A 12635-nucleotide genomic window follows, 5' to 3' on the forward strand; every position below is an offset into this window, starting at 1 on the left:
GTTGCTATGAGGTCTCCACACAGCCTTCTCTTCTCCAGGCTGAACAGCCCCAATTTCCTCAGCCTGTCTTCATACAAGAGGTGCTCCAGTTCCCTGATCATCCTCGTGGCCCTCCTTTGGACTTGTTCCAACAGTTCCATGTCCTTTTTATGTTGAGGACACCAGAACTGCACACAATACTCCAGGTGAGGTGTCACGAGAGCAGAGTAGAGGGACAGTATCACCTCCTTCTACATGCTGGTCACGCTCCTTTTGATGCAGCCAAGGATACGGTTGGCTTCCTGGGCTGCGAGCACGCACTGAAGCCAGCTCATGTTCATTTTCTCATCAACCAACACCCCCAAGTCATTATCCACAGGGCTGCTCTGAATCTCATCTTTGCCCAGATGAGATTATCATCTTTACCCCAAATCTCATCTTTTTAGCTCTCAGAAAACTTGGCTTGAGGCCATTTTTGGATCATGCCTGTTTCCCACTGCACTAGGCTTGACAGATCTAAGAACCTCTTTGACATGAGTCATGTTTTATATTTTGTAATAGAATTATTTCCTTGTATTCATGAGGTACTCTTCCTTCTCTGTCCTGATGTTTGCTGTTGCTTATGCTGTCTGCCACAGAGATACTTTGAAATCTCGTCTTTCACTCTAAAACCAGGTTTAGACTGGGTGTATGTGAATGGAAATGTGAATAATACAAACTGAAAGTTGTTTAGCTCACATGTGCTCTCGCTCATCTCTTGTTGCAGAGTCAGGAAAAAAATAAGAAGCAGCTATGATTATTACCAGTCACATGGAGATGACTCTAGAAGGGAGGAGGGTGGGCTTCGAGAGCCAGTAAGAGCTCTGTGTGTTCAGGAGGTACAGTCCATCACTTTTGCAAGCAGCTCTTTTGAGAGCCACCAGCCTGGTGAGGGAAGTAGAACACCAGACGCGTGAAGGTAATGCAGACTGCTTTTGGCAACTGTAGGAAACTTCTTTGAGGTAAGCACCCTCCTACAACATAGCCACCATTCTCCTCTAAAACTTTTTTACCTGCCTCTAGGCGTTCATCAGGTGGAGACCACCCCTTTCTGTGTGTCTTCTGCCAGTAATACAGCTGTTGTCTTTGCTAAGCCCCCTCATAAGTTTCTGCCTGCTCTTCAGTCAGGTGTTGAGTGTCAACTGTTAGGGATCTAAATGCATTAGAACAGATTCTCTCTTGTGCATATGCCAAGTCACTTGATCATGCTGTTTGTCACAAGAGCTTGACTGCAGCTTGCTTTACTTTGATATGATAAAAACTCTCAAAAAAAACTAATATGGTACAGGGCATCAGGCTCCTTGGAAAAGGCAAAATCAGGTCTGCCCCATTTGGTTTCAATAGGTTGTGATATATGCAGAAAAAAAAAACAAAACGTTAAGGATACACATATATCCACAAACTGTATGTGGCTAAGGAAAATTAAGCTATGGTATGTATACCAGAAGTTTTACTGTTTGCACCTAAAACCATTTGGATGCAAAGCTCTACTACTAAGTACTGCTTTAAGGCTACAAATAGAGTAAATAGGATTGCCAGGCAATCATGTAGCACTATAGCATTTGGTGGAAAAGCACTGAAAATGCTCAAGCACTGCACAGGTACTCAGTTTATTAGGTGTACTTCTATGCCACTAATCTCGTCATAGTACAGATTAAGCTCTTAAAATGCTTTTTCTCCTTAAATATAAGACCTTCTTAGCTTAACTTGGATGTGAGTGTTTATTTTCAGGATTCAGTCATAAATCAAAAATGACAGACATTCAGTGTAGAAAGAGCATTTCTCTACTCCACCAAAGCCATCTGCCACTTTCCCATTAGCGGCCAAAAAAGGAGTCCATCCTCTTCTGAGATTCCACAGTCTACAGTTCCATTTTAGAGTTGTCCTCTCAAAGATGAGAGATGCTCCTCACAATCTTACCCCTCTCCATATCATACATCAGCATACATTCCATTGATCAAGTAATCCAGCCTAGTATAATGCCTCTTCTGAAAAGATTCACGTATTTTCTTCCCAGTCAATGCAATAACTAGCAATAAGAATATCACCCCAAAAAGCAAAGCTGCTACAAGTCTGCTTTTTTCTCCCAGCTGAGTGATGCCCCTCCCTCTCAGATGGCTTTCCGGCAGATAGCTTTCTAAATCAGATGGGTCATAACCCTGAGCATTGTTTTGGGAAGACATGGGGGAATCACTAGCAAACAGAGTGAAACCTGAAAAAGAGAAGAGGGTTACATGGCTAGTAATGTTGGAAGAGACAACTGTTGGCTCAGGAGGGATAGCTGGTGTTCTTAGCCCTGATGAGGTAGCAGCAGATCTGGAAGTTGTGGTCACCCGCTTGGTTGTAGAAGCAGAAGCAGAAGTTGTGGAGCTCGAAAGAGGAACCTGAGTAACAGCAATGCTGGTGGCAGGGATACCAGGCTTAGCTCTGGCAGTAGCAGTAGGTGGAAAGGTAGCTCTGGTGGTGGTGGTGACAGTAGTAAGTTTAGCACCACCAGAATGCAGAGAGGTTGTATGAGATTCCAGTTGGGTGGTACTTGTAGGCAGAGGAGTGAGAGTACTACTGCTTGGTTCAGGAACATTAGACTGAGTGGCGGGGAACAAAGCAGAAGGGTTTCCATTTTGATCAGCAAAAGACATGTTTGGTGGCAGGTCAATTACTTTCTGCTTTGGGATGGGGTCTAAGCTCTCAGGATGTTTTGCCCTTTGATATTCAGGAAAAACTGTATGAAATTCAGTGTTGTCTAAATGCTTGCCCATGTGGTTTGGGAGTTCAAATGCCTGATGAAAGACAGATTGTTGCAAAGCAGCAGTACGATTCTGATGGCTAGTCTGGCTGTGAGAAATAAAGGCTCCAGCATCTGAAGACAAAGAATACTCATTTGACGAAAAGTCCTCACTTCCGAAGGATGTATCCTCTGGGGCATGGGTATCTGGAAACAGAAAGGAAACACCAGTATTTCATTATTTTTTTATTACTACGGGCTTACTCTGTGTTTCTCAGTAAGATATAAGAGGGCTCCAAAAACACTAATGAAACTGAGGCATCACTATCTTCCTTTCTTTAAAATATGCAGAATGACTTCTAAGTCCTGTCTGTGTCCTAAGACGTGTCGGCCTCAAGCCTGGACCCATCAGATCCTGACAGCAACTTCCGATAGAATTTACCTGTGAAGAGCCATCATCCCAATCTGACTGTTTTATACTCATATTGCATGCATGTAAGCATTTCTCTAGATTTGAAAAGCAGAGTAGGCTCATTGTCTTCAAACCATTCTCAGCCCTTGTCAGTTAAGAAGTCGGTATCACCAACTTCACTTTTATTTGTCAGATGTACACATTTCTACCTAGTCAAGATAATTATATCCTTCCTTTCTTGTAATACCCAAGCACCCTGTGATTGCTTGACACAAATCAATTTACACACAAAATTGTCTTACAATACAAGGTGGCAATAATATCCCCATTTCATAGGCCATTTTATATACATACTGATTTGTAGGAAAGACCTGAGCTCCTACTGCCATTCTAGAAGAAAGACATTGCTCCAAGAGTCTCTGAGCTATTTGCAGTGAAGACCTCCACAAGAAGCAGATTACGCTTTACAATTTCTCCAGAAGTCGATAAGTATTCCTTGCAAAACGTGGGTGAATGTCATTTAATAGAATTTGGAAGCAAGTCAAGAGTGTTATATGACAGAAATTCCACACAAGCAATAATCATAGCAGTTAACTGATTCTAAACAGGTATTATTTTCATTGCCACTTCATCTAAGTAGGAACTCTTATCTAAAGGGATGGTATCTTTTCAGTTTTATTATACATGCAAAGAAGCCTACTTGGCTGCTGCTTCCATGTATATTTACAAGCCTTAAGACCCCACAAAAGATAAAGTCAATAAAAAACCCCAACCCAAAACAGCAAACCAAAAACCTCAATGCTTTAAACAAGAGCACAGCAAATACATCTGCAATAATAGACACCAACTTTTATCCTCACCTTCCAGTCAAGCACCAGCGTGTTACCAAAGTAACATCTTAAACACAGATAATGGACTGACTTAGAGAAAAGCCATACTGTGTTTCTAGAGAGTGGCTTTAAATAACAAGATGTTCAGTTATTGCACTATATATATATGCATATACAGTATATGCATAATCAGAAACTGTATGCTCAAAGACAGCCAGACTGCTTCTGCAGCTCTGGACACATTTCCACACCAGCGAGGAAATGGGCTGTCACCACCATGGAGTCAGTCACCAATTCACTTTTTCCCTGTTCCCAACACACTCCCATGGAGCTCCCCCCTGTGTGCTTAAACAAACAGCGGATGTAGCGTGACAGCTACAAAGCACTTGCAGCATGCTATGTCATCTTCAGTTCCTTTGCCTGGGCAACAGCTAGAAAAGCATGGAGCAATCCCACAGCGTTCCAAGGATGGAGGAGGGAATACAGGGAAGCTGTGTATGAGTCCCATACACGAGTTAAGTATCACTGCTACTCTGCAGCACTCAGATTAACTAATGTAACTGCCTGCATGAACTCTACTCCACATTTTCAGTATCAAACCTTGATTTCACAGTATTCTTTGTCTCCATTTGAGACTATCAGGTCCCAGATGCAGTGGCCCAAACCTGTCCTGTGAGAGGAACAGCTGGAGTACTAGGATAGGCTTGTTAGTAAGGAAGAACCGGGACACTACACAAGTCAAACTTTAGAAAGAGATGAAAACCCCAAAGTGGTCCTCCTGATATCTCAAATCCAATAAGCTGCATTAGAAACCAAACTTCAGATTGTTTGCTAAAAACCAAATAGCACCTCCTGAACATAACTTTGCTAGAACCCACCAGTCCTGCCTGGGTATCTTAGTGGGGTGGCAAAGGCAAGTGCCACAAAAGTACATGAACAGCAGAAACCAGAGATGTTCTTTCTTTTTTAGCCATAGCTTTTTGCAGCTGAGTCCATGCTGAGTCCATATCCTACTTCCCAAGCCATAGGTTGTTTCCATTAGTTAGCAGCCACAAGAGTAGTTAAAAAAGAAGAAAATTAAATAAATCACTGCTAACATAGCATCAGTATTTTATGTTGCTTTATTATCAGTAAAGTGTCTTGCCTCCTTTTAGTTTGGTTTTCAGTGTAACCACATTCAGATTCTAATATGAAGGAATGAAGCTTGACAGGTTTGTCAGTGCCAGCACCACTCAGGTGCTACCTTTGAAAACTTACTAGGAACATAAAAAGAAGTTGGCATAATCTTTTCACAATTCAGTGTTTACAGAAGCTAAAAAAACGCAAAATTAGAAGGAATACGCAACCAAGTTGTTAACTAAGTATTACACTACATGCAGGATAAGATGAAAGCACATGCACGATTACATTTCTTGTTTGTTTGAAACAAGGGGAAAAAGAGCTGGAGAAAATAATAGTTCCAATGATAATTTTATAGGCATACAGTTCATTTGTTGCGCATTGCTTTTGACCAAATCTTGTGTGATTGTGCTTGCACAGTATTTGGTAATGTACATGAATAATCTTTCTACATATCCTGCTGTTGCATAGTTCCTCTTGGAAAAGTTCTCTTCTTCAGCAAAGGATCAGTCTCTGGAAATAAGAACTATCTGCTCTCTCAAGCAGCCACACTGAAAGCACCTTGTGAGCTCTTGGCAGGAAGATAGTCTATCAGTTTCTTATCTCAAGTGTTCAAACAGGTTTAGTTTGAACTAGCAAGTCAACATCAGTCAACAAGTACAGGTTGCTATAAAAAAAAATCCCACTGCACATGACAGATAGGGAGAAATTTCTGAGCATCCAGCCCACATGGCATAAAGCTGAGTTTAGTCAGTTTGCATCCATGCTTCAGGTTCCCTGACTGAAAGCAGAAAATAACCATTACTATTGCCATCACAACACCACCACAGTGATGCTTCGAGGCTTGCCCAGCATTTGCTCGATGTTTCTGACCACATGTATATGGTGTTCATCAGTGTAGCATGGTTCCTTGGAATACAGAGAAGGCTACAAGGGCATCGTCCATTGCTTTCAGTGATACTCTTCAGCATTATGTACAGGAAATTTTCCTTCTTGAATACATTAACATGGAAGCAGCTTCTTTTTGGTTTAAGCAAGGGAAAATTATGAGGAGTTCTGAATCTAATGTGAAGGAATTTCATAAGGGTCAGGATGTCACTCCAATGAGGCAGAGTCCACACAGGAGTTCACCACACACCTGCCCATCCAACATCCATAAAGCAAAAGAGCAACATTTTCAAGCTACAGTGCGTGCCTTAGAGCATTTTACTAGAACAGCAACCCCCAAACATTTTCTGGTCACTACTGAAAACTCACAGGTGCCAAACCCATCTAGCTTGGGAACTGGTGGCTCCTACTGTTATTTACCTCTAGTTATTTTGTAGCTCACAAGTCCTGTTGCGGGTTTCACTGGACAAGCCTCAGTACTAGGGCAGTAAAACAGGTAGCAGTTTGGATGTGCGCTTGTCCTTCGAGCATCAAAAATCATCAGATTGCACTTCTTGTCTCCTGCAAAACATGATAAAGACATATTTCAGCAATAAGAACATTTATAGAGTCTTGATAATGAGCTCTAGTTTGTTAAATTTTCTTCATGTGAGTAACAGGAAAAGTACTGACATAACATTCCTACAGGAAAACCAGCCCAGGACTGCAAAAGAATGGCCCAGGGCCAATATACAGAAGGTCACACCTTCCTCTTCCTGTACAGATGAATTTAGGAAAATAATGAGTTTAATCCCTCACCTTCCCCTTGCTCCCTCCACGCTGGCATCACTTTATAATTTCTTGCTTGCAAATCCTGATAAAATTGGAGAACCTCCTCAGTATGCCCATGGGGGAGGAAATTATTTATACACTTTTCCTTATCCATCCCAGGAATTGCTTGGCACATTCCTGCTTGTGGGGTCACCTTTACCACGTCATTTCTACTTGCCTCTCTAGGGCTCCAAAAGCTTAATGCAAACCAGTGGTCTCAGAGAAGGGTAAGCACTCCTTTTTTCCCCCCTTAAACGTAGTGTAAAATATCAGTTACTTTTACTAAATGTCAGTTACTCACTCAGTGCATCTGCTAACCGCAGCTTACACATCTGAGTCTGGTGATCTGAGGGGCTTTAACATTTAAAACTACCGCTGTTTCTTAGATGCATCTATTTTCCTGAGCATTGAGGGGTCCTGCAGCGAGATCTCTCCTCACGTTCGGTGAAGCAGGCTCAGCAGCCGCAAACTTACTAATCGCAGCGCGCATGGAGGGATAAATTAACGTTTCTACGCCAAATACAGAGGACAGCACTCGAATAGCACGCGAGCCCAACTCCCTAAGTCAATTCCCAACAGAGAGGGCCAGGGAGAAACGGGTTACCTGAGATCTTTACCCCCGAGCAGCAGGCGCGGACACAAGCCTCGGTGGCTGGGACGTACATGGGCTCCGCTCCCCGGACGCCTTTGGGCAAGGAGAGGTTGATATCTATGATGGTGTTTTCCATCCTCTCTGCGGAGCACTCCCGGCCCGGGGGTGGCCCCGCCATCACGCCGGTGACCACCAGCAGGCACACCGGCCACCGCCCGCTGCCGGGGGCCATGGTCTCTCGGAGCAGGGGCCCTGCGGGGCCCGCCTCTTCTCCGACACAACCCGGGCGTGAAAGCAGCAGCGAGGAAACGGCGGCTGCCCCGGGCCGCCGGTACGTCCGGGAGGAGGGACGGAGGGAGGCGGGCCCGGGCCGCATGCCTGTTCTCCTGCCCCCGCCTCCCGCCCGCTCACCTGCCCTCCTTCCCGCTGTCCCAGGCGTGGCTGCGGTGATGCCCCTGCTCTTTCAGCAGTTCGCAGGCTCAGGGGCTCGTCCCGACAGTCGAGGGCAGTGGGAAAGCCACCCGTAGAAACTCTTCAGGTGGAGGCGGTGGGGGCCGGGCTGGTGTGTTTCTACTCGCAGCCTGACCTGCCGCTCCTCCGAGAGGAGGCTGTATTAAAGCGATTAATATGCATATCCTGGTCTAAATGCACATATGTGTATTTTAATGCGTAAACGTCTCTTTACTACCTGAGTAATCCTGTTCAAATCATAGACAAGCACAGGGTGTTTACTGAAAGGGTGTTGTATGGATAAGCCTGTCTGCTGGAAGCATGGACTGGAGGCTTATCCCTCAACAGCCTTAGTGCTTGATTAAGTAATGTTTTTGCTTGGGAATCTTTGTCTTTCATTTCCTCTTTGTTTTGTTGGGTTTTTTGGTTTGGTTTGGCTTTCTTTGGGGGAGGGAGAAACATAATGTCTCAGAATAAAACTGGCCCAGAGAATAAGGAGTGCAAGGAATAAAAAGATTTTAAGATATATTCCTCTTTTTTTCAGGTCTCTCATCTTTAAAAGGATGAGCATGCTATGAATAGTTAGAATAATACAGTTGTCTGTAAATAAAATACATTTTCTTTTTAACCATGGTCCATTACCTGAAGAGATACCAAAGGGCAGGTTATTTTACACATGGTAATGGTTTGGGTAGTATAATGAAACTAGGGAGTCTGGTTGTGTCTGGCAATCATCTGCTGTCTATTTGAAAGAATCTCATAGAATCACAGACTACCAGGTTAGAAGGGACTTTGAGGATCACGTGGTCCAGCCCTTCTAGGGAAAGCATGACCTAGACTAGATGTCCCAGCCCCTGTCCAGCTGAATCTTAAAAAGCGTCCAGTGCTGGGGAATCCACTGCTTCCCTGGGGATATTATTCCAGGGGCTGGTTGTTCTCATTGTGAAAAATTTTCCTTGAGTCCAGTTGGAATCTCCCCAGGAGAAACTTGTGCCCATCACCCCTCCTCGTTTCCATGCAGCTCCTTGTAGAAAGAGAGACTCCACCTTTATAGCCAGCCTTTAAATATTGAAACATGGTGGTAAGGTCTCCCCTGAACCTTCTTTTCTCCCAGCTGAACAAACCCAGCTCTCCCAGCCTTTCCTCATAGGCAGGCTTCCCAGTCCTTTGCTCATCTTTGTGGCCCTTCTGTGGACCCTCTCCAGCCTGTCCACAGATTTTTGTATAGTGGAGAAAGAAACATAAATTGAGGTGAAACTTCTTCCTTCTCTGAGATCCCTGGAAGGGGCGCAGTGCCAGCAGCAGCAGTGGGGGCACATCCTTCTCCATGCTGCCTGCCCTTCACCATGCCTAACACCATGGGCCCAGGCCAAGGGATGAGTGGCTGACTTGTTCTTCATGCTCAGTCAGTTCCTGTCTCCTTTGCTAATACAGCTTTATGTTGGCTTTTATTTGGACATCATGCTGTAAGAGGCTGAGCCCATCATCTCGTTGCACATCAAATAGCCTATCTGGGGCAATTCCTCATGTTTCATTGTGACTTTTGCATTCTTGGTACTTTTTCCTGATTTTTCACCTGCATTTGTTTAAGAAAACGTGTATTTCTCAGTTTTGGAAATGTAGAGGAATGATTTTGGTAGCCAGGTTTCCCTTATTTCATAAGCTGGTACAATTATTTTCACTGTTAAAATGCTCTAAGAGAATGTGAACATTTTAAGTGTCACCTATGAACTGTGTCACACAGTGAATGACCTATGGGATGGAATACCAACAGCAAGCACAAATACTGCCTGTGCTATGCATTGGGCAGAGTCCCAGCTGCCACCTGCCTTTGCTTGCATAGTGATGGTGGAAGAAGCCAAGCTTGAAGAAGCTGGAAAGAAAAAAGGCTAAATGTCTGGCTGGAGTGGTTGTAACTGAAAGGTTCTTCACTGGGACTGCTGGGATAGTGGTAAGGGTTAGGGGTGTCAGGGTACCAGAATGATAGTGAATGTGAAGCCCTATGCAGAGACTACTGTGTGAGACAGGCGTAAATGATTACGGGGATATGAGCAGGGCTGATGTGATATATAATATGATTACAGGGAAAAAGAGAGAGCATGGGATGACATGATTGTGTATTTTGAGTACTGAGTATATTGAATATACTGAGTAAGTCATAAAGGAAAAATTAAACAGATAAGAAATGGTATAAAATATTTGCCAAAGTCCTTAAGTTACTTGGGTTATGGTAATATAGGTAAAACATCAGATGTATATTCTAATATAGATATAGCTGTGCACTGTTTCAGGTACATTCAGTTAGGCACTTGATACAGGATGCCACAGAAGACTTGCATTGTATCCACATCAGAAACAAAATAAAGAAGTCATTTACACATCTAACACACTAATATATACCTTTATTTTAAAAATGGTTTCCATGTGGTAAAATTCCATGTGATAGACACGCGTTGGTTGACAGATAAATTAAAACTCCTTGGGGTGGTGATGTACAGCAAATTCACACTTTCAAAATAATATATGGAAACACTTCAGAGAGGAGTGAGTTGTCCATTACACAGGAGCAAAAGGGATGTGAATTGAAGGTAAACTTGCTGATGCAAAGCAGTTAATTTAAACATTTGTCTGAGTTAGATAATGTCAAATTACCTTATGGCAGGCACTGGTTAGGCTGTAGCCCTACAGATGTCATGCACTTCAGCTGTAAAGGCTGCATTTATGTTTAAACACTGCCAGTCCTCCCATACAAGCCACTGAGACTACTCATGGGTGTGACTTTAATTATGTGTGTGCATGTTGCAGATTAGGAACTCGAGTTTGTAAACTGACTTGTGCCAACAGTAGTTGGTTCTTCCCCCCCAAAAAATTATATTGTTTTCATACTATTTACTTGTTATTTTGGCAGGAATCAGGCAGTTGTTCAGGTAGTTGAAAGAAAGGTCTATTATTATTAGGTTACAAAAGCAGAGTACTGTCTACAGCTAGCAAAAGGTGGTGTTGGACTGGGATTGCCTTCCCACAGCCTTGACCTCGGTAACAGTTGTGAGGCACAGTTCCCAAGAAATAGTAGCATTATTTTTGTGTTTAATACAAGTGTGGTGGCAATCAGCAAAGGCAACCAAGAGAAATGACGCTGAGTTCAGTGCAGAGCTTTTGATGATGCTGGACATCATGCATGAGCAGGGAACAGATTCAGTCAGCAGCTAGCACACACAAGCACTGTTCTGTATTTTATTTTGTATTCCATTCTGATGGATGCCCCACCCCTGGCAGTGTTCAAGGCCACATTGGACAGGGCTTGGAGGAACCTGGTGTCATGGAAGGTGTCCCTGCCTCTGGCAGGGAGGTTGGGCTAGGTGAACTTTAAGGTCTCTTCCAACCCAAACCAGTCTGTGATTGTATGATGGTGCAATGATTTATAGGCAATTCTTCTGTCACAGACATTTGTGTGGCTTCTTTTCCAATGTGTCAGATATGAAAACAGTCAGTCTGAAATCTCAGCATATCTTTCCTTTACCTGCTTCCCAGCACAAGGATAAAGGCAGTTGGGATGGCTGTTTCCTGCATGGGACTCTGCTGGGGCCCTGCTGCAGGCAACGGGCTGCAGTTTGGGGGGGGGAATGTCTGTGAGCCCACCAAGCAACCCATGGGAGAACAGCATGGCCCACCTACCAGGGGTTGCTTTACAGAGTTACAGAATCGTTTAGGTTGGAAAAGACTTTTAGGATCATTTATCAGGCAGTATGAGCTGAAGACCCCGCATGCTGGGGTTTGCAGGGTTTGACTTAGAACAGGAAAATTAATACAGAATCAGAGGGCTGGAAAGGACCATCAAAGCTCATCTAGCCCAACCCCCCTGCAATGAGCATCTTCAACTAGATCAGGTTGCTCATCCTTTAATGTCTCCCGGGATGGTGCATCTACCCTTTCTGAGCAACTTGTGACAGTGTTTTACCACCCTCCTTGTAAAGAATCTGTTCCTCACATCCAGCCTGAATCTCCCTCTTTAAAAGCATCGCCCCTCATCCTACTGCAACAGACCATGCTAGAAAGTATCTCCCTTCTTTCTTACAGGCACCTTTTAAGAACTGAAAGGCTGCTCTGAGGTCTCCCCGGAGCTTTCTCTTCTGCAGACTGAACAACCCCCACTCTCTCAGCCTTTCCCCATAGGAGAGGTGGTCCAGACCTTTGATGACTATACCCGTAATTAAAAATTAGATTAGCAATGTTTTGCCCCGAGCCGTGTTCGCTCCCCGCCACGTTCCCCGCGGCTCCGGCAGGGCAGCTTGCAGGAGGCCCGAGCCGAGAGCCGGGTCCCCCGCAGGCCCGGGGAGGTAGTGACAAGAATCCCCCACCCTCTGAGAGCCGCCCTCCGCCGCTTCTCCTTCGCTGCAGCCTCCGCGTCGTAGCAGAGCCCCGCCTGCCCGCCGCGTCGGGCGGAGCCTGCCCGTGACCCGGGCGCAGCCGCCGGCCGGCGCAGCCGGAAGACCCGTCGGCGAGCGGCGGTGGCGGGCGGCGGTGGCAGCCGGGCGGGTGCCGCTGCCCCCCGCGCTGCAGGAGGGCGGGGAGGAGGCGGCGGCGGCTCGGCAATGGGAGCGGAGCACAGCGCGGAGGCCGAGAGCCGCGCGGGCGAGCCCAGCACCTCAGGTGGTTGCTCGGGGCGAGGCGAGCGGGGAGCGGGGTTCGTGCTGTCTGCCCGCGGCCCGGAGGAAGGGGGTGCGGCGGTGTGGCGGTGCGAAGCTCGGCTTCGCTGCAGGGGCCTGGCGGCGGGGAGGCGGTTGCTGTGGA

General features: G+C 45.4%; 2 protein-coding genes across 3 annotated transcripts in view; one reads left to right on the forward strand and one right to left on the reverse strand.

Moving 5' to 3' along the window:
• Window positions 1-1609: 1609 nt before the first annotated feature.
• Window positions 1610-7785, reverse strand: MANSC1 (MANSC domain containing 1). Its single transcript, XM_061476351.1, has 3 exons — window positions 7407-7785; window positions 6413-6553; window positions 1610-2950 (listed from the first exon to the last, which is right to left on the reverse strand). Exons 1-3 carry the CDS (start codon window positions 7768-7770, stop codon window positions 1950-1952), a joined length of 1506 nt encoding a protein of 501 aa, XP_061332335.1. The 5' UTR covers window positions 7771-7785; the 3' UTR covers window positions 1610-1949.
• A 4579-nt stretch (window positions 7786-12364) lies between these two features.
• The window catches only part of BORCS5 (BLOC-1 related complex subunit 5), a 67203-nt gene continuing 66932 nt past the window's right edge, over window positions 12365-12635 (forward strand). Inside the window, exon 1 of one of the 2 annotated variants that reach the window (XR_009747401.1) lies at window positions 12365-12494. Coding sequence is in view for 1 of the 2 variants with exons in the window: in XM_061476392.1 (XP_061332376.1) it covers window positions 12437-12494 (58 nt within the window). In the remaining variant the exon portion in view is untranslated. The remainder of the gene's footprint in view (window positions 12495-12635) is intronic. The other variant, XM_061476392.1, reaches the window with a different exon arrangement.

This window comes from Pezoporus flaviventris, unplaced genomic scaffold (genome assembly GCF_033815535.1).
Source record: "Pezoporus flaviventris isolate CSIRO_AGI_PZ_B2104156 unplaced genomic scaffold, CSIRO_AGI_Pfla_v1 ptg000096l, whole genome shotgun sequence".
Lineage (NCBI taxonomy): Eukaryota > Metazoa > Chordata > Aves > Psittaciformes > Psittacidae > Pezoporus > Pezoporus flaviventris.